This window comes from Kogia breviceps, chromosome 3 (assembly GCF_026419965.1).
Source record: "Kogia breviceps isolate mKogBre1 chromosome 3, mKogBre1 haplotype 1, whole genome shotgun sequence".
Taxonomy (NCBI): Eukaryota; Metazoa; Chordata; class Mammalia; order Artiodactyla; family Physeteridae; genus Kogia; species Kogia breviceps.
The window spans coordinates 104,587,596-104,608,215 of record NC_081312.1 but is presented as its reverse complement, the minus strand read 5'-3'; the positions used below and the strand labels follow the sequence as shown (position 1 = coordinate 104,608,215).

The 20,620-nt window shown below is 35.0% G+C and overlaps 1 protein-coding gene across 6 annotated transcripts in view; it reads right to left on the bottom strand.

Annotated features, from left to right (window-relative positions):
• The window catches only part of NRG4 (neuregulin 4), a 137,108-nt gene that overhangs the window by 67,485 nt on the left and 49,003 nt on the right, over positions 1 to 20,620 (bottom strand). For all 6 annotated transcript variants that reach the window (XM_067029423.1, XM_067029418.1, XM_067029419.1 and 3 more), the window contains exons 4-5: positions 19,038 to 19,103; positions 17,006 to 17,099 (exon numbers count right to left, since the gene is read on the bottom strand). In XM_067029423.1, coding sequence (XP_066885524.1) covers positions 17,006 to 17,099; positions 19,038 to 19,047 — 104 coding nt within the window. In that variant the 5' untranslated portion in view covers positions 19,048 to 19,103. The remainder of the gene's footprint in view (positions 1 to 17,005; positions 17,100 to 19,037; positions 19,104 to 20,620) is intronic.

Sequence of the window (20,620 nt, the reverse complement as noted above, 5' to 3'; positions counted from 1 at the left end):
AAAATCTTGGAAATAGAGAAAATGCAAGAAATATTTAACAAGGACCTAGAAGAACTAAAGAGGAAACAAGCAATGATGAACAACACAATAAATGAAATTAAAAATAATCTAGATGGGATCAATAGCAGAATAACTGAGACAGAAGAAAGGATAAGTAACCTGGAAGACAAAATACTGGAAATAACTACTGCAGAGCAGAATAAAGAAAAAAGAATGAAAAGAACTGAGGACAGTCTCAGAGACCTCCTGGACAACATGAAATGCACCAACATTTGAATTATAGGAGTCCAAGAAGAAGAAGAGAAAAAGAAAGGGATTGATAAAATATTTGAAAAGATTACAGTTGAAAACTTCCCTAATACGGGAAAGGAAATAGTCAATCAAGTCCAAGAAGCACAGAGAGTCCCATACAGGATAAATACAAGGAGAAACACTCCAAGACACATATTAATCAAACTGTCAAAAATTATATACAAAGAAAACATATTAAAAGCAGCAAGGGAAAAACAACAAATAAAACACAAGGGAATCCCCATAAGGTTAACAGCTGATCTTTCAACAGAAACTCTGCAAGCCAGAAGGGAGTGTCAGACATATTTAAAGTGATGAAGGAGAAAAACCTACAACCAAGATTACTCTACCCAGCAAGGATCTCATTCAGATTTGATGAAGAAATTAAAACCTTTACAGACAAGCAAAAGCTGAGAGAGTTCAGCACCACCAAACCAGCTTTACAACAAATGCTAAAGGAACTTCTCTAGGCAAGAAACACAAGAGAAGGAAAAGACCTACAATAACAAACGCAAAACAATTAAGAAAATGGGAATAGGAACATACATATCAATAATTACCTTAAATGTAAATGGAGTAAATGCTTCCACCAAAAGACACAGACTGGCTGAATGGATACAAAAACAAGACCCATATATATGCTGTCTACAAGAGACTCACTTCAGACTTAGAGACACATACAGACTGAAAGTGAGGGGATGGAAAAAGACATTCCATGCAAATGGAAATCAAAAGAAAGATGGAGTAGCAATTTTCATATCAGACAAAATAGACTTTAAAATAAAGACTATTATAAGAGACAAAGGACACTACATAATGATCAAGGGGTCAATCCAAGAAGAAGATATAACAATTGTAAATATTTATGCACCCAACATAGGAGAACCTCAACACATAAGGCAAATGCTAACAGCCATAAAAGGGGACATTGAGAGTAACACAGTTATAGTAGGGAAATTTAACACCCCACTTTCATCAATAGACAGATCATCCAAAATGAAAATAAATAAGGAAACACAAGCTTTAAATGATACATTAAACAAGATGGAGTTAATTGATATTTATAGGACTTTCCATCCAAAAACAAAAGAATACACATTTTTCTCAAGTGCTCATGGAACATTCTCCAGGATAGAACATATCTTGGGTCACAAATCAAGCCTTGGTAAATTTAAGAAAACTGAAATTGTATCAAGTATCTTTTCTGACAACAACACTGTGAGACTAGATATCAATTACAGGAAAAGTTCTGTAAAAAATACAAACACATGGAGGCTAAACAATACACTACTTAATAATGAAGTGATCACTGAAGAAATCAAAGAGAAAATCAAAAAATACCTAGAAATAAATGACAATGGATATATGATGACCCAAAACCTATGGGATGAAGCAAAAGCAGTTCTAAGAGGGAAGTTTATAGCAATACAATCCTACCTTAAGAAACAGGAAACATCTCGAATAAACAACCTAACCTTGCACCTAAAGCAATTAGAGAAAGAACAAAAAAACCCCAAATTTAGCAGAAGGAAAGAAATCATAAAGATCAGATCAGAAACAAATGAAAAAGAAATGAAGGAAATGATAGCAAAGATCAATAAAACTAAAAGCTCGTTCTTGGAGAAGATAAACAAAACTGATAAACCATCAGCCAGACACATCAAGAAAAAAAGGGAGAATCCTCACATCAGTACAATTAGAAATGAAAAAGGAGAAGTAACAACTGACACTGCAGAAATACAAAAGATCATGAGAGATTACTACAAGCAACTGTATGCCAATAAAATGGAAAAACTGGAAGAAATGGACAAATTCTTAGAAATGCACACCCTACCAAGACTGAATCAGGAAGAAACAGAAAATATGAACAGACCAATCACAAGCACTGAAATTGAAACGGTGATTAAAAATCTTCCAACAGGGCTTCCCTGGTGGCGCAGTGGTTGAGAATCGGCCTGCCGATGCAGGGGACACGGTTCGTGCCCTGGTCCGGGAAGATCCCACATGCCGCGGCACAGCTGGGCCCATGAGCCATGGCTGCTGAGCCTGTGCGTCCAGAGCCGGTGCTCTGCAATGGGAGATGCCACAACAGTGAGAGGCCCGCGTAACACACACACACACACAAAAAAAATCTTCCAACAAACAAAAGCCCAGGACCAGATGGCTTCACAGTTGAATTCTATCAAACATTAGAAAAGAGTTAACACCTATCCTTCTCAAACTCTTCCAAAATATAGCAGAGGGAGGAACATTCCCAAACTCATTCTACGAGGCTACCATCACCCTGATACCAAAACCAGACAAAGATGTCACAAAGAAAGAAAACCATAGGCCAATATCGCTGATGAACATAGATGCAAAAATCCTCAACACAGAATCCAACAGCACATTAAAAGGATCATACACCATGATCAAGTGGGGTTTATCCCAGGAATGCAAGGATTCCTCAATATACACAAATCAATCAACGTGATACACCATATTAACAAATTGAAGGAGAAAAACCATATGATCATCTCAATAGATTCAGAGAAATTCAACACCCATTTATGATAAAAACACTGCAGAAAGTAGGCATAGAGGGAACCTTCCTCAACATAATAAAGGCCATATATGACAAACCCACAGACAACATCATCCTCAATGGTGAAAAACTGAAACCATTTCCATTAAGATCAGAAACAAGACAAGGTTGCCCACTCTCACCACTCTTATTCAACATAGTTTTGGAAGTTTTAGCCACAGCAATCAGAGAAGAAAAAGAAATAAAAGGATTCCTAATCAGAAAAGAAGAAGTAAAGCTGTCACTGCAGATAACATGATACTATACATAGAGAATCCTAAAGATGCTACCAGAAAACTACTAGAGCTAATCAATGAATTTGGTAAAGTTGCAGAATACAAAATTAATGCACAGAAATCTCTAGCATTCCTATACAGTAATGATGAAAAATCTGAAAGTGAAATTAAGGAAACACTCCTATTTACCATTGCAACAAAAAGAATAAAATATCTAGGAATAAACCTACCTAAGGAGACAAAAGACCTGTATGCAGAAAATTATAAGACACTGATGAAAGAAATTAAAGATGATAAAAACAGATGGAGAGATATACCATGTTCTTGGATTGGAAGAATCAACATTGTGAAAATGACTCTACTACCCAAAACAATCTACAGATTCAATGCAATCCCTATCAAACTACCAGTGGCATTTTTCACAGAACTAGAACAAAAAATTTCACAATTTGTATGGAAACACAAAAGACCCCGAATAGCCAAAGCAATCTTGAGAACGAAAAATGGAGCTGGAGGAATCAGGCTCCTGGTTTCAGACTATTCTACAAAGCTACAGTAATCAAGACAGTACGGTACTGGCACAGAAACAGAAATATAGATCAATGGAGCAGGATAGAAAGCCCAGAGATAAACCCAAACACATATGGTCACCTTATCTTTGATAAAGGAGGGAAGGATATACAGTGGAGAAAAGACAGCCTCTTCAATAAGTGGTGCTGGGAAAACTGGACAGCTACATGTAGAAGTATGAGATTAGAACAATCCCTAACATCATACACAAAAATAAGCTCAAAATGGATTAAAGACCTAAATGTAAGGCCAGACACTATCAAACTCTTAGAGGAAAACATAGGCAGAACACTCTATGGCATAAATCACAGCAAGATCCTTTTTGACCCACCTCCTAGAGAAATGGAAATAAAAACAAAAATAAACAAATTGGACCTAATGAAAGTTAAAAGCTTTTGCACAGCAAAGAAAACCATAAAGAAGACTAAAAGACAACCCTCAGAATGGGAGAAAATATTTCCAAATGAAGCAACTGACAAAGGATTAATCTCCAAAATTTACAAGCAGCTAATGCAGCTCAATATCAAAAAAACAAACAACCCAATCCAAAAATAGGCAGAAGATCTAAATAGACATTTCTCCAAAGAAGATATACAGATTGCCAACAAACACATGAAAGACTGCTCAACATCATTTATCATTAGAGAAATGCAAATAAAAACTACAATGAGATATCATCTCACACCGGTCAGAATGGTCATCATCAAAAAGTCTAGAAACAATAAATGCTGGAGAGGGTGTGGAGAAAAGGGAACACTCTTGCACTGCTGGTGGGAATGTAAATTGATACAGCCACTATGGAGAACAGTATGGAGGTTCCTTCAAAAACTACAAATAGAACTACCATACGACCCCGCAATCCCAGTACTGGGCATATACCCTGAGATAAACATAATTCAAAGAGTCATGTTCCAAAATATTCATTGCAGCTCTATGTACAATAGCCAGGAGGTGGAAGCAACCTAAGTGTCCATCATCAGATGAATGGATAAAGAAAATGTGGCACATATATACAATGGAATATTACTCAGCCATAAAAAGAAACAAAATTGAGTTATTTGTAGTGAGGTGGATGGACTTAGAGTCTGTCATACAGAGTGAAGTACGTCAGAAAGAGAAAAACAAATACCGTATGCTAACACATATATATGGAATCTAAGAAAATAAATAGGTCATGAAGAACCTAGGGGTAAGACGGGAATGGACATGCAGACCTACTAGAGAATGGACTTGAGGATGTGGGGAGGGGGATGGGTCAGCTGTGACAAAGTGAAAGAGTGACATGGTCTTATATATACTACCAAAGGTTTAATAGATAGCTAGTGGGAAGCAGCCGCATAGCATAGGGAGATCAGCTCGGTGCTTTGTGACCACCTAGAGGGGTGGGATAGGGAGAGTGGGAGGGAGGGAGACGCAAGAGGGAAGAGATATGGGAACATGTGTATATGTATAACTGATTCACTTTGTTATAAAGCGGAAACTAACACACCATTGTAAAGCAATTATACTCCAATAAGGATGTTTAAAAAATAAATAAAAATAAAAAACAATATTTTAAAACTCTTTAAAAAATAAATAAATAAAATAAAATGCTGGAGCTCCTATGGCATGCTTTACATGAGGGAGCATGAAATCTTAGGGTTAGGAGTGCTGGACTGGATTTACCGTGTGTGAGCTACATGACTACCTCACTACTGTATTTCCCAAGAAGGCGTAGAAGGCACTCCTATCACTAAGGCATTGGTAAATTCATTAGTGAGGGCAGCACCTGTATCTCTGAGGAGCTCCGTGGTTGCTCTCCTGTGTAGGCCACATAGACTATGGGTGATGCCACCATGAGTCATCAGATGACCATATGGTCTGAGCTTCCCATCATGAACTGGGTGCTGTCTGACTCAACTACCTGTGTTTGAGCATAAACAATTCATTGTTAAATGGAAATGGCATATAAGAGACCAAGTATAGGCAAATCCATAAGGTACAATAAGTTACATGAGCAAGTAGTTCAGACTGACTCCTGTTGTGTTACCTCTTCTCAAATCTATGCTTATAGTCTCCTGAGGAGTTCCTAATAACTAGCAAAGGAAGCAAATATTCAAGCCTAGTTTATAAATGGGTCTGTACAATATGCTGGTGCTGAAAGTGGACAGTTACAGCAGTACACCCCTACTAAGGGGTGACTCATATTCAGTGATAAAGGAAAATCCTCCCAGTGGGCAGAACTCTGAGCAGTACCTTGCCTATCCACTTTGTCTAAAAAGATGGTGAGAAGTATGGATCCACGGGCAGTTGCTCTACAGATCTATAGAGATCCATGGGCAGTTGTTAACAATTTGGCTGTGTGGTCAGGGAAGGAAGTAACAAGAATAGAAGATAGGTGACAGGAAAATGTGGAGAAGTAAGTAGATGGATATTTCAGAATGGGCATAGACTGTGAAGATATTTGGTCCCCATGTGACTGCATATCAAATGGCCTTCACTGCAGAGGGTGCTGTTAATAATACAGTGATGTGCTCTAAATCGAAATGACATGCTCTGTCAGTCACCCTCTTTTCCAAGCTGTCCTAGTGCTTGCTTAAAGGGTCCAGTAACAAAGTGACCATAGTGGCAGAGTGGAGGATATGAATGGGCTCAACAATATGGACTTCCCTTTACCAACGCTGACTTGGCTAATGCTACTACTGAGTACCAAGTCTGCCAACAAAGAGACCAACACTGAGTCCCTGATACGGAACTATTTTCTGGGGGAACAGTCAGCTACTTGGTGGTGGGTTGGTTACACAGTACATTTTCCATCACAGAGGAGGGCAGAGATTTGTTCTCACTGGAAATGACACATAGTCCAAATATGGATCTGCCTTCCTTGTTCATAATGGTCTGCCAGCACAAACATCCAAGGACTCACAGAATGTCTTATCTACCATCACAGTATTCCATAACACTGCTTCTGATCATGGAACTCATTTCTAAGAAAGTGCCACTCGGAGTTCATATCCATGGAATGAAAATGGTTTTACCACATATGCTATCACTTAGAAGCATCTGGCCTAATTAAAAATGAAATAAAACTAATGAGAGAAAAATAAAGCTGAAAGGATGGGGTTCCATTTCACAGGATTTGGTTATGTGCTTTGAATCAGACAGAGACCATTGTATATGGTGCTGTCTCCCCTACAGTTAGAATGCATGGGTCTGGGAATCAAGAGGTGGAACTGATAGTGGCTTCACTCACTATTATACCTAATAACCCACTTGCTGAATTTTATTTTCACCTTACAATTTTGAACTTCATGCCTATGAAGTTCAAAGATGCTAGACCCAAAGAGGATAACGATTCCATCAAGGAATACACAAATGGTCTACTGAATTGAAAGGTAAGACTTCCACATGGTCATTTTGGGCTCCACATGCAACTGAACCAAAAGGAAGAAGAGGGGGTTACTGAACCAAAAGGAAGAAGAGGGGGTTACTCTATCGGCTTCAGCAGTTGATCCCAACTATCAAGAGGAAATTGGGCTATTGGCATATAATGGGGAAAAGGAAGACTATCCCTGGAACCCAGGGAATTCTCTGGGCTGCCTCTTAATACTCTATGTCAGTTCTCAATAGTGCAGGTTAATGGCAAATTACAGCAATCAAAAAAAAGGCTGGAGTATTGAGGACTCAGATCCCTCAGGAAAGAAGGTTTGGGTTACTCCACTTGGTAAGAAATCTACTGATGTGATCGTTGAAGACAAGTGGAATATGGAATGGGTAGTGGAGAAGGAAGCCACAGATACCACCTATGGTCTCATAACAAATTAATTACAAAAAAGATTGTAATGTGTATCTTTTCTGCTTGTTATATGTATGTATTTATTTGGAGATATTAACCATTTTCTTTTCATTCTCCATCTTACCATTACTGGAGGTTAAACTTAGCCATTAGTCTTTATATTACAGTATATTCAGTTGCACTATGACTAAATCTGAGGAGTAATTAATATTGCCAGCTATAAAAACAATTACTGTTGGGACTGAATGCCTCTTAATTTGGGGAAAGTATGAGAATTTCTTGGTGTGTGGAAGTTCAAGTGAGTGTAAGATGTACATAGAGAAGCTGGGTAGCCAAAGGAGGGATATGCCAGTTATCAATTTACTGCCTCTCACCTCCAAATCTAGACTTTGTCCAAGCTTTGTGAAACTTGGGCTTGAAAGTATACTATTTCTCCTTTGCCAGCTGGCAGAATGTTAGGCCTTGTCAGTAGAGAGCACTGGAAGGACACCGTAAGAAGGGATTTTTTTTTCTTGCTCCTACGGTGTGATGGCCAGTTGGAGGCTTCTGGTGGTATATCCAGTCATACACACCCTCCAGAAAGTTTCAACAGCACTCCAGCAGGTCTTGCTCACACAATAGCAAGCAGCCTTCCAGTGAGAGCCACCAGCAACCCAATGGGTGATTTCTGCTTAATAGCCTTGGGCTGAGAATTTCTCCACCATCTAATAGGCCATAGCCAAACTCTCTCCATCAAGATCTGAATCTCAGCATTGATGGAGCATCCCCCAAGTTTTTTCCTTTCTTGAGTACTCTCCCTCAGCTTAGAGGTAGTGGCTGCTCCCTGCATCTTCTATTCCTGTATTCGTTATAGGAATTCTTTTTACCAATTTAAATTTTTTATACTAAATTAGAGAATATCAAGAATGACTTTATGCCAATAAATTTAACTACTTAAATGAAACGGAATTATTCCTTGAAAGGCACAAACTACCAAAGATTACTCAAGAAGAAACAAATAACTTTAACTTTACATCTATTAAAGGCATTGAATTTATATTTAAAAATCTTCCCACCAGTAAAACTCCAGGCCCAGATGGCTTCATTTTTAAATTCAACCAAATATTTAAGAAAGAAATATTACAAACCCTACATAAACTCTTCCAGAAAACTGAAGAGATGGGAACAACTTTCCAACTCATTCTTTGAGGCTAGTATTACCCTATAAAGAGTTCACAGTGTATAATTCCATTTACTATATAAAATTCTAGCCACTGGAAAATCAATCGTGACAAGAAGCAAATCAGCATTTACTTGAGAACACAGGGATGGTAGGAAGTGATGAATTACAAAGGGGAATTAGGAAACTTTGAGATTATGGGTATTTTCATTATCTTGATTATGCATGTGGTTTCATAGCTCCATACTTATGTTAAAACTCACACTGTACATTTTAAATATGTATTCTTTAAATATGCTTTAATATAGGTATAAAATATACCTTAAATATGCCATATCAAGCTGTAAAAATTAATATAATTTACATTAGTCAAATAAAAGAAGAAAATCATATGACCATTTTGATAGGCACAGAAAAAGCATTTAATAAAATATAAAACACATTTATGATAAAACTCTCAGCAAAGAATAGAAGGGAACTTTCTTAATCTGTTAAAAGATATCAACAAAAAACCTACAGTTGATATACTTAAAAACGAAATATTGAGCTTTCTTTCCTTGAGGTCAGAAACAAGACAAGGATGAGCGCTCTCACCACTTCCATTCAACAAATATACTACAGATTCTAGCCACTACAATACAGCAGGAAACAAAGTAAAAAAAGGTATAAAGATTTGATAGAAGTATAACTGCCGTTTTCAAAGATGACAAGATTGCAGATTCTTTGGACTATTTAGACACACAATTATCATAATTCATATGTGAATTCAGCAAGGTCATTACACATAAAATCAGTACAAAAATAATTTTATTTCCATACACAAGCAGTTAGCATTTGGAAAATGAAATATTTTAATGCCATTGAAAATGCCATCCAAAAACATTAAAATATCTATTTTTAAAAACTAATGAAATAAATGCAAGATCACAACACCAAGACTAAAAAATAGATACTGCTGAAAGAAATTTAAGAAGACATAAAATCACAACATTGTAAAGAATTATACTCCAATGAAGATGTTATAAAAAAAAAGAAGACATAAAATCAAGGTATATAACATGTTCATGAATTGGAAGTCCTCAACATTATTTGAGGCCAATTCTCATATCTGACCTAAAGATTCAATCCCAGTTAAAATCCTTGCAGGATTTTTTGGAAGTTGACAAGCTGCTTCCAAAATTTAAATTAGACAAAATGGTAAACCAGACAGAATAGTTTCTACACAGCAGCTGAAGTCCTGCTTTGAACAATCTCAATCATTGATTGGATTAGGTAATCTATGACTACTAGTGCCTGTAACCACTTGTTAGAATCTTATGTAAATCCTCTCTAAAAGAAGATAATACCATCAAAAACCTAAAAATATCTCTACAGTTTTCACACAAAATGTCTGACACATTAAAAAATCACTACCTATATAAGTACTCAAGACAATCTGATTACAAACCAAATAGATGTTTTCCACAGAAACAAGAAAACTGATTCTAAAATTCATATGGAATTTCAAGGGACCCTGTATAGACAAAACAATTGTGAAGAACAAAGTTAGAGGACTAACACTTCCCAAGTTCAAAACTTACTACAAAGCTAAGTAATCAAAACAATATGATACTGGCATAAGAACAAACATATAGACCAATGGAATAGAATAGAGAGCCCCAAAATAAACCCTCACATATACAGTCAATTCAACAATGGTGCCAGGACCATTCAATGGGGAAAGAGCAGTCTTTTCAACAAATGGTGCTAGGAAAACTGGATAGTCACATGCAAAAGACCTTACCTTACACCATATATAAAAATTATCTAAAAATACAAAAAGCCCTAAACATAAGACCTAAAACTATATAAACTCTTAGAAGAAAACATAGGGCAAAGGCTTCATAACATAAGGCAAAAGCTTCATGACATAGACTTGGCAAGGATTTCTTGGAAATGATACCAATAACACAGGCAACAAAAGAAAAAAACCAACAAATTGGACTTGATCAAAATTAAAATGTTTCATGCATCAAATGACACTATCAACTGTGTAAAAAGGCAATTCATAAGATGGGAGAAAATATTTGTAAATCACACATCTGCTAATGTGTTAACATCCAGAATGTATAGAGAACTAAAACTCAACAACAACAAATAAAAAACAACCCAATTCAAAAATAGGCAAAGGACTTAAATAGACATTTCTCCAAAGAAGATATACAAATGGCCAGGAAGCACATGAAAAGATTTCAACATGTCTAATCATTAGGGAAATCCAAATCAAAACCACAATAAGGGCTTCCCTGGTGGCTCAGTGGTTAAGAATCCGCCTGCCCAGTGCAAAGGACATGGGTTTGAGCCCTGGTCTGGGAAGATCCCACATGCTGCAGGTCAACTAAGCCCATGTGCCACAACTACTGAGGCTGTGCTCTAGAGCCCGCGAGCCACAACTACTGAGCGCATGTGCCACAACTACTGAGGCCCATGTGCCTAGAGCCCGTGCTCCACAACAAGAAAAGCCACCACAATGAGAAGTCTGCACACTGCAACAAAGAGTAGCCCCTGCTCACCACAACCACAGACAGCTCAGGCACAGCAACAAAGACCCAACGCAGCCAAAAATAAAAAAAAATAAAATAAACCACAATGAGATACTGCTTCACATCCATTAGGCTATTATCAAAAAACCAGAAAATAACAAGTGTTCACAAGGATGTGGATAGATTGGAACTTTTGTGCATTGCTAGTAGGAATGTAACACGGTGCAGCCACTGTAGAAAACAGCAAGGCAGTGCCTCAAAAATTAAACATAGAATTACCATACAATCCCACTCCTGGTTATATACTCAAAAGAATTGAAAGTAGGGTCTTGAAGAGATATTTGTATACCCGTGTTCATAGCAGCATTATTCAGAATAGCCAAGAGGTTAAAAACAACCCAAATGTCCCCCAATGGATGAATGGATAAACAAAATATGTTACATACATACAATGGAATATCATTAATCTTTAAAAAGGAAGGAAATTCTACACTATGCTATAATGGAAGAACCCTGAAGTCATTATGCTAAGTAAAATAAGACAGACATACAAGCTAAGTATTGTTATGATTCCACTTATTTGAGGAACCTAGGATAGTCAAATTCATAGAGCCACAAAGTTGAACAATGCTTACCAGCGCTGGAAAGATGGGAAATGGGAGGTTATTGTTTAATGGGTACAAACTTCCATTTAGGATGATGAAAAAGTTCTGGAGATGGATAGTGGTGATGGTTGCTTAACAATGTGAATGTACTTAATGTCACTGAACTATACACTTAAAAATGCTTATAATGGTAAGTTTTATGTTATCTACCTTTTACTACAATAAAAAATAATTCAAAAAATACTAGAATTCACCTAAACCTTTAAATTAAGTGTTACGGTGAATAAGAATCATACTTTCATAAAGTAAAATTCACAACTTCAGTTAATAAATAGTAGGTAAAATATATTTATACTGACATTTATACTGCCTCATTTTCTTTTTTATATGAAATATACTGAAAACCACAAAAAAGGTGTAAAAAAAACCCACCCATAACCACTGCATAAAAATTATTTACTGATCTTGTAGGACTAATATAACACAGTACATTTTACTAAACAATTTAAAATTTGAGTTTTCTGTAATTACTTGCAGCAATACATAGGTATAATTTGTTCCTTTCCTTCCTTCATTATACTTATTTATTCATTTATTTATTTTGCTAGGCACAAAAAGCAGAAATATGGCAAATCTCTGCCCTCAAGGCATTCACAATTTTGAGGAAGGCAGTGAATAAACAGTTAAAATATTAATCAGTGGCATAATAAACGTATGCATGAAATGCACAAGGTATTATGGGGTACCAAAGAAAGAGCCCATGAAACTGCCTGGTTAAGACAAAGAAGGCTCCACAGAAGAAGTGATAAATTAGCTCTCTTCAAAGACAAGGGAGGAAAGGCATTTCAGGCAGGCGAACTGACATATGCCAAAGCATGGAATCAGGTTTAGCATGTTTGGGAACCTGCACATTGTTCAGGATGTTTAGAACTCAAGGTATGTATGAAGAAGTTATAGGAGAGGATGTCAACAGAACAGACCAATATGAAAAGCTTTGAATGCCAGGCTAAGAAATTTGGAGATACACTGTATCCTTTGAAATATTTTGTGAACAGAAAAGACAAAGATGACTACAGCAGTATTGTGAATGAGACTAGGATAGAAGAAAGAAGGCTACTGCAATACCTCAAGAGAGAAACAATACTAAGGAAAGAGCAAAGAGATACAGAAGTAAGGATAAATTCCATTTAATCCAAGACTTTGTAAATAATCAGATGTTACAAATGAACTTATTTACAAAACAGAAATAGAGTCACAGATGTAGAAAACAATCTTATGGTTACCAGGGGGGAAAGAGGAGGAGGGATAAATTGGGAGATTGGGATTGACATATACACACTACTATACATAAAATAGATAACTAATAAGGACTTACTGTATAACACAGGGAACTCTACTAAATACTATACGTGGATATATGTATATGTATAACTGATTCACTGTGCTGTACAGCAGAAAGTAACACATTGTAAATCAACTATACTCCAATTAAAAAATAATAATATTGAGCCACTGAATCAAAAAAATAATAATAGATGTGACTCCAAACACATGCACACACACACACGTGAAGCACAAGTTTCACAAATAATACTTATACTCATTATGCACTACTTATTCTAATATTTTTTCTATTCTTTTCATTAAAAAAAGACAGACACAACTAAATTAATTTCAAGAGATAGCAATGAAAATAAATAGAATGTAGGGTGGAAAAATAAAACTCAATCATTTCAATAAAGACAGAAAAGGTAAAGTTCAACTAACTGTATGTGTTTACAGACACACATTGAAAAATTGGAAGAAAAAAGTGTATTAGTCAAATACTGAAAAATGAAAGCTAGTATAGCTACCTTAATGTCAGAGAAATAGATTTTAAGGCAAAAAACATTAAAGAAGGTCACTATATCATGATAAAAAGGGATACTTCACCAGAAGACATAACCATTCTAAATTAATATAGGCTTAATAACATTGCCTCAAAATATTTTCAGCAAAAATTAACAGAAATTGTGATATTAAAGATCCAAAAACAGTGAGAAATTTTGACATGAGAAATTTTGACATAACTCTTCAGTTATTGATAAATCAAGAAGATTGAAAATTAGTCAGGATATGTAAGATTTGAACAGCACATTATAACAATCTTGATCTAAGGTACATATATAAAACCCTACATCTGTCAATTAAAGAATATACATTCTTCTCTAGGAGACACAGACCATTTAAAATACTGTACATGAACCAGGCTCCAGAGCAAATCTCAACAAACACTAACGAACTGATATCATGTAGTCCTCAACTTTAAAATATTAGCTTAAAAAAAGAAAATCACTGTGCTAAATCACCAAATAAAGAAAGTAGATAAGAAAAATGAGAGGAGGCTGGTTTGAAAGAAAGTCCAAAGAGGCTCTAGAAAGCTCTCTCTTCCTGCCATGTATGGCATAATCTTCCGTATTTTTGCATGGTTTTTTTTTTTACAACGCTTTAAAAAGCAAGAAAAATACTCTTAGCTTGAGGGTCATACAAAAACCATCTGGCCTGTGGTTTGTAATTTGCTTACATCTAGAAGAAGGTACTCCCCATTCTGTCATATGTTGTCTGCAGTCTGATAGCTGGCTTAGCCCTTCCTGAAAATAAATCTGCCAGTCAAAAGTTCTACCCAGGTACATCTGCAAACCAGGAAGCAGGCACTCACCAGAACCCAACCAGGCTGGCACCCTAATCTCAGACTTCTGGCCTTTAGAACTGTGAGAAATAAATTTCTGTTGTTTATAAGCCACCCAGGCTATGATATTTTGCTATAGTAGCCTGAACTAAGACCCTAGATTTCCTCCCATTACAATGATTCTCCAAATTTCAGTACTCTTAACTCTTTCTTTCAACTTATTCACTGCAGCATAACAGATATTTATTTAGTATACAGACAAGTATTAATAGAACACATACTCTGACTACAATGCAATTAAATTAGATATAAATCTTAAAGGATAACCAAACCCCCCCCCATACATTAAAGAAGAAATCATAATGGAAAAAAATTTAAACTTAGTACTGAACAACAGGCTATAAAATTTGTAGGAAGGAGTTAAAATGTATTTGGAAATTTTTAACATTAAATACTGTCTGTTAAAAAGAAGGCTAAAGATCAATGAACTGAAGATCAAAGTTAAGGACTCAAAATGCCTGACTTCACTTATTATAAAGCTACAGTTATTGAGACTATTTGTTATTGGTAAAAGACAGAAATACAGATCAGTGATTTACAATAGCCCAGAAGTAGACCCACACATATATGGTCAATTAATTTTTGACAAAGATGCAAAGGCAATTCAATGGAGAAAGGATAGCCTTTTCACCCATATAGCTACACCAAGATCAAGATACAAAATGTTACTATTTTTTAATTATTAAATTTATTTTTTCTGGTAAGCATTTTGGTTTTTTTCTATGAATGCCACATGCCATATCCCCTTATAAAGAATCCAGAATGAATATATCATAAGATTAAGTGAACCCTGGGAGTTGTACTCAAAGGCCATTTCTTTAATTTTTTCCTAGTTGTATGACTTTTGGCAAGTCAGTTAATTTTTCATTTTCCCTTTATTTTTCTATTTCCTTATGTCTCCTCTCCCTCTTTTCTCTAAGGTTTTTCTGAGAATGAAACATGAAAATGTACATAAAGAATATGGTCAATAAAGAAATTTGGGGGGGATAATGGAAATGTTCTGTATTTTGTGGTGGTGGTGGTTTCACGGGTATAAACATTTGTCAAAATTCATCAATAATGCACTTAAAATGAACATAGGGACTTCCCTGGTGGCACAGTGGTTAAGAATCTGCCTGCCAATGCAGGGGACACGGGTTCGAGCCCTGGTCCAGGAAGATCCCACATGCCGCAGAGCAACTAAGCCCGTGTACCACAACTACTGAGCCTGTGCTCTAGAGCCCGCGAGCCACAACTACTGAGCTCACAAGCCACAACTACTGAAGACGGTGCACCTAGAGCCAGTGCTCTGCAACAAGAGAAGCCACTGCAATGAGAAGCCCACGCACCGCAACGAAGAGAAGCCCCCGCTCGCCACAACTAGAGAAAGCCCGTGCATAGCAACAAAGACCCAATGCAGCCAAAAATAAATAAATAAATAAATTAAAAATGAATTTAGTTTGTTATACATAAATTATATCTCAGTAAATGGATTTTAAAATGTAAAATAATGTAGAAGCTCCTGGTGGGTGAGAAATAATTGCTAATTTGTTCCTTTATCCCCTTCCTTTTTTACCTGAGAGGAAAAAATGCCTACTTTTAAAAACAGTCACTCACTATTCCCTCCATGAAAACTTCTAAAAACCTCCTGAGATAATTATAAGGTTATTTCTCTGCCCCTCCTCCTCCACACTAAATCCCAATAATTATAAGGTTATTTCTCTGCCTCTCCTCCTCCACACTAAATCCCAATATCTTTCACTTTTCCTGTGAATTTTACTTTCCTATCCTTTAGTAAGATCTTAAATCTAGATTCTATACTTCACACTTCAGTTAAGTAACAAAAACAGAGTAACTGATGCACATGCTACAAAGTATCTTTAGATGTTAGCTCTGCTAAAATCTGTGGACATTATTGGTAGTGCTATGTTTTTCCTTCACATATTAAAAGAGGTTTATTATAACCCCCTTAAATCCTGTTCAACCAAACTCACACGAAGCCAGCTATACAAGTACTATTTTCAAGTCTTTTATTGATCACTGGCTATAACTATACTCCCAAAGTAAATAATATTATTTTGAAACAATAATGGCCAAGATACCCTTCTTTTTAAAATTTGCTGCTACCATTAGAAAAACTTAACTCTTCATTTTCTTTTTAATATATCAAATGAAGTTTTTGTACCGACCAAAACTTATCATGTATTCTAAATCAAAGCAAAATATCTCATGTTGCTTTTCTTACATTAGTGAATTCTATAGCTGTTTTACCAGTAATAAGTATAGACTGTCTTCCCTAAATTGCTAAAATCATAGAGAGTTCACTAAAATGGATTAAAAAATCTGCATAGGCTTGAGGCTACCACTACCAATTTTCAAAATAAACACTTTTGAGATTGTGATTTGCCACTTTGCTTTGTTTTTATTTTAAAACCATAATTTTGTTTTATATAAATATGAAGGGTGTTCCTCACGCTTTTTCATCTTATACTCTTTGTTCAATATTTATCACTTCTCAAAGAAGTTAGTAGATGATAAAAAATAAAATCACCCTCTCCCCCAGTCCATTTCACTCACCTACAAAATGGGCTGGGAATAGTAGGTATCACATAACAAATCCCTCCATTCAGGCAAAATGACTTATGACTGGGACCACAGGGCTCTTCATGATCTAAAACATATACATAAATAAAACAGAGAAAAACAAATTATAGTTTTTCTAATAAAATAAGGAAAAGGACCAAATATCTTACACTAAAGTAGTAATTCTAAAAATTAGAATGAAGAATTGTTTCTTAAAATGAAGGACTTAATCTTATTCCTTATGTGATAAGCAGGGACTTCTACCCCTTTGAGGAAAAAAATTAATCTGTCTTGAAGATATGGTCATTAATTATAATGGAGTTAAAAGCTATATTACAGAAATAGGGAATCTCTATAATAGATCAAAAGGAGGCGATTATGATCTTAAAATAAATAGTGGCTTTTCTCATTTAGTACATAGATTCTGCAGCTTTGCTTAGAGTTCTCCTGTCCCAAGTGTATATTTAGATTCGTATCTTTCCTTTAAGGTCTCAAATACATTAAAGTCTGAAATTGTAGTGGGAAAAAAATTTAGATTATTAAATAAATTCTGATGTCCAAAATCATCTTTAAATATTTCTACATATGACAATTTAACATCAAAAAACCAAAAATATAATCTTATTAGGTTTTGGTTTGCAAGGGAATTTTAGGTAATAACTAGTAACTATAAAGACATATCTAAAGTTCTCAGTAAAATTGAAAACCTAAGTCATCATCTGATATACAGCAAAAATTTTCAGACTATTAAGAAAATAAACCTCTATTTCTCTCTTGCTTCCTTTCTCTCCTCCTCTTTCTCCATCCTTTCTTCCTTCTTTATCTTTGACCTTTCCTTTATGTTCTTTCTCTCTTTGCCTTCCCTTTCTCTCTTGGTACCTTTCCTTCCTTCCAGCCTCTACCTCCTCCTCCACCATTAAAAAAAAAAATCCCACCAAAACCATCAGACAGAAAAACTTATAACATAGTAGAATTCATTGAGTCATTATACTACTGTATACTACTATTTATGATTAGAAAAGCAAATTGCTGAATGCTTTATCTTTTGGTCCTGAAGGGGGAATCACATTGCTCTAAAATCACACATTGTTGGTTCCTGATTGGTTCTGTCCAGAAAGTGACATAGAATCTATTGTGAAGAAGAAAATGGCATTATTCCAATTTAGCATTTTAAAAAATAGCATGCTAATTTTAAAAAGTTATCTAGCATTTATTTGCCAGTAAGATATCAATACCCTTAAGATGTAACTGCTGTAGAACCAGATGTCTTCACCCTCAGAATTTGAAATTTTAAAACTTTCCTTTTGCTTTAGAATTGAGAAGATTCTGTTTCACCATCACATTACAATTATAAAAGTATAAAAATGTAAAGAGGAAAACAGAACTACAAAAAATTTTAGTGGAAAAGAAGAAGGTAAACGAACTAGAACTAATCTTTTAGATTTTGTCTTTTTTACACAATGTCATGCTTCTTTACAACCAAACAACTTTTAATAAGATAATTCTTACAACTCTTCAGGAATAATTTGGCTAACAAATAAAATCCCAGTTGACATTACATTATGCTAGAATCATGGAAGTCATCACATAGGGTTTCTCCATTGAGGGTGGAGTGTCAACTTTATCGCAGAATGCTTCCGGTGGCTGAAATTAATGTCCTTGTTTTTAATAAGATTACAACCAGTCATGACTCAGCACTTGCTATTTTATCAGTATAGAATACTCATCTAACCTGAATCACTATCTCGGAATCTATTTTTATTCTGATTTCATTTATTTATTTGTAAAGTTGTTATCAGATTTAGAGTAAGCCAGAATTTGTCAGTTTGTAAAAAGTGATAAAATATAGGTCTAAAATAAAATAGTTTCATGTTATAAAGGAAGGTCTTTCAAAACCAAGGTATTCCATATTTTTAGGACAATTTTAGATGGGGAAAAACATAGCCTGGTGTTAATATACATTTGTTTTTTGGTTCTATTTCTATGTGACACACATTGACAAAAGTATAAACTTACAAGAAATTACCTGTTGGCATCTTAACTTTTAAATAGTTTCATTCTTGGTCAAAAGTTTAGGGTTGAAAAACAGCACCTAAAATTAATAATTTAGGAAGAATTATCTTCTTTTGAGAGCATTATAAAATGTCAAATATTGTAACAGTAATATTCTTTTAAATGATGAAAATAATTAAGACATTTAAAGGCTAGGGACAAAATTCTTTGGTTAGAGCATCTAGTTTTTTTAGATACTTATCACATATCAATAAAAAAATCTGAACAGATAAAACTAAAAGATCAACAAGCAGTATAAATGCACCAGATACAAATCATTGCTTAAATAATATAACGTACTCTTAAATCTCTCTTTGAAGAAACGTCTAATGTTTTACTTTTAGTAAACATTGTTAAATTAGTAGTATACTATATGAGATTATATATGAAAGATATGAGTAAGTGAAACTGAATAAACTGAATTGACTTTTTAACTTTTTCATAAAGCCTGTTTCTAATCTGACTTTAACAGAACAACTTTCTATTTTTCAGTTTATTAAAAATGGCCAAAAAACACACTATAGAAAAAACTAACTTCATTAAAAAGGTTTGCTTTTCTATAGAAACTTTAAAAATTTTACAAAAGTACTCTCAAATTTACTGTAGATTGCACATTACATTTACCGATATACAAATGCCTTTTAAAAAATATCTGACATCTAGCAAAGCAAAGTAGCTATATATGAAGTTATCTGCTATAACAGAAACAAAGGAATTACAAAATACAGTTGAAAAGATGACATATTTATACTTACATTATGATTACATGCTCTCAATTTCTTTTTATAAAAGAGATTCACTCCTGACTTAAGCAGAAAGACTTTGTAACAGAAATCTCAATCAACAACTTCCTATTAACACAGGTGTAATAATCAAGGCCTTCTCTCAAAACCAGTCACTCTTTCTTAAACAGACAAGCAATGAGAGAGAGAAAGACAGAAGTTAAACCTATTTAATTTGAAATAATCACTGGCTCATCATTTGAGTTTCTTTTTCTAAAGAAACAAGGCTTACCTCAATAAAAACTGACATTCATACAAACAATAAATTTTGTTGGATATGCAGCGTTTCAAAAGTTTTGGAACAATGCTGTCTGCAGCAGCTGTGCCTTGCCCTTTATAACACGTCAAAAATCTGATTTATATGGCTGCAGTGTGCAGTGTGGGTGCGGTGGAGACAAAGACCAAGGTGTGCACAGAGGTCAGGCTCCAGCCAAGGGAACCACCCCTTTCAGTCCACATGTTCAGAGTTGCAAATGTTCAAATCACTGTCCAATTCTTTAAGTTATAAAGTAAACCACATTCTTTAGACTCCTAATTTATCTCTGCATGTCTGAATAATTCCAAAGTGTTAAACAACTTTGTGAAGAAAAGGAATTTGAATATGGAGTTAGTAGACAAGTGTTCCCTGGATTTTTTTAAAAAAAGGAATTTCCTTACAAAACGCATAACCTTTATACAAACGGTGATTTGAAGTACTTATAAAACTGAAAGAAGTTAATAGTTACAATACAGCACATGTACAATGCCATGTGAAATATGAAGTGAATATAATCAC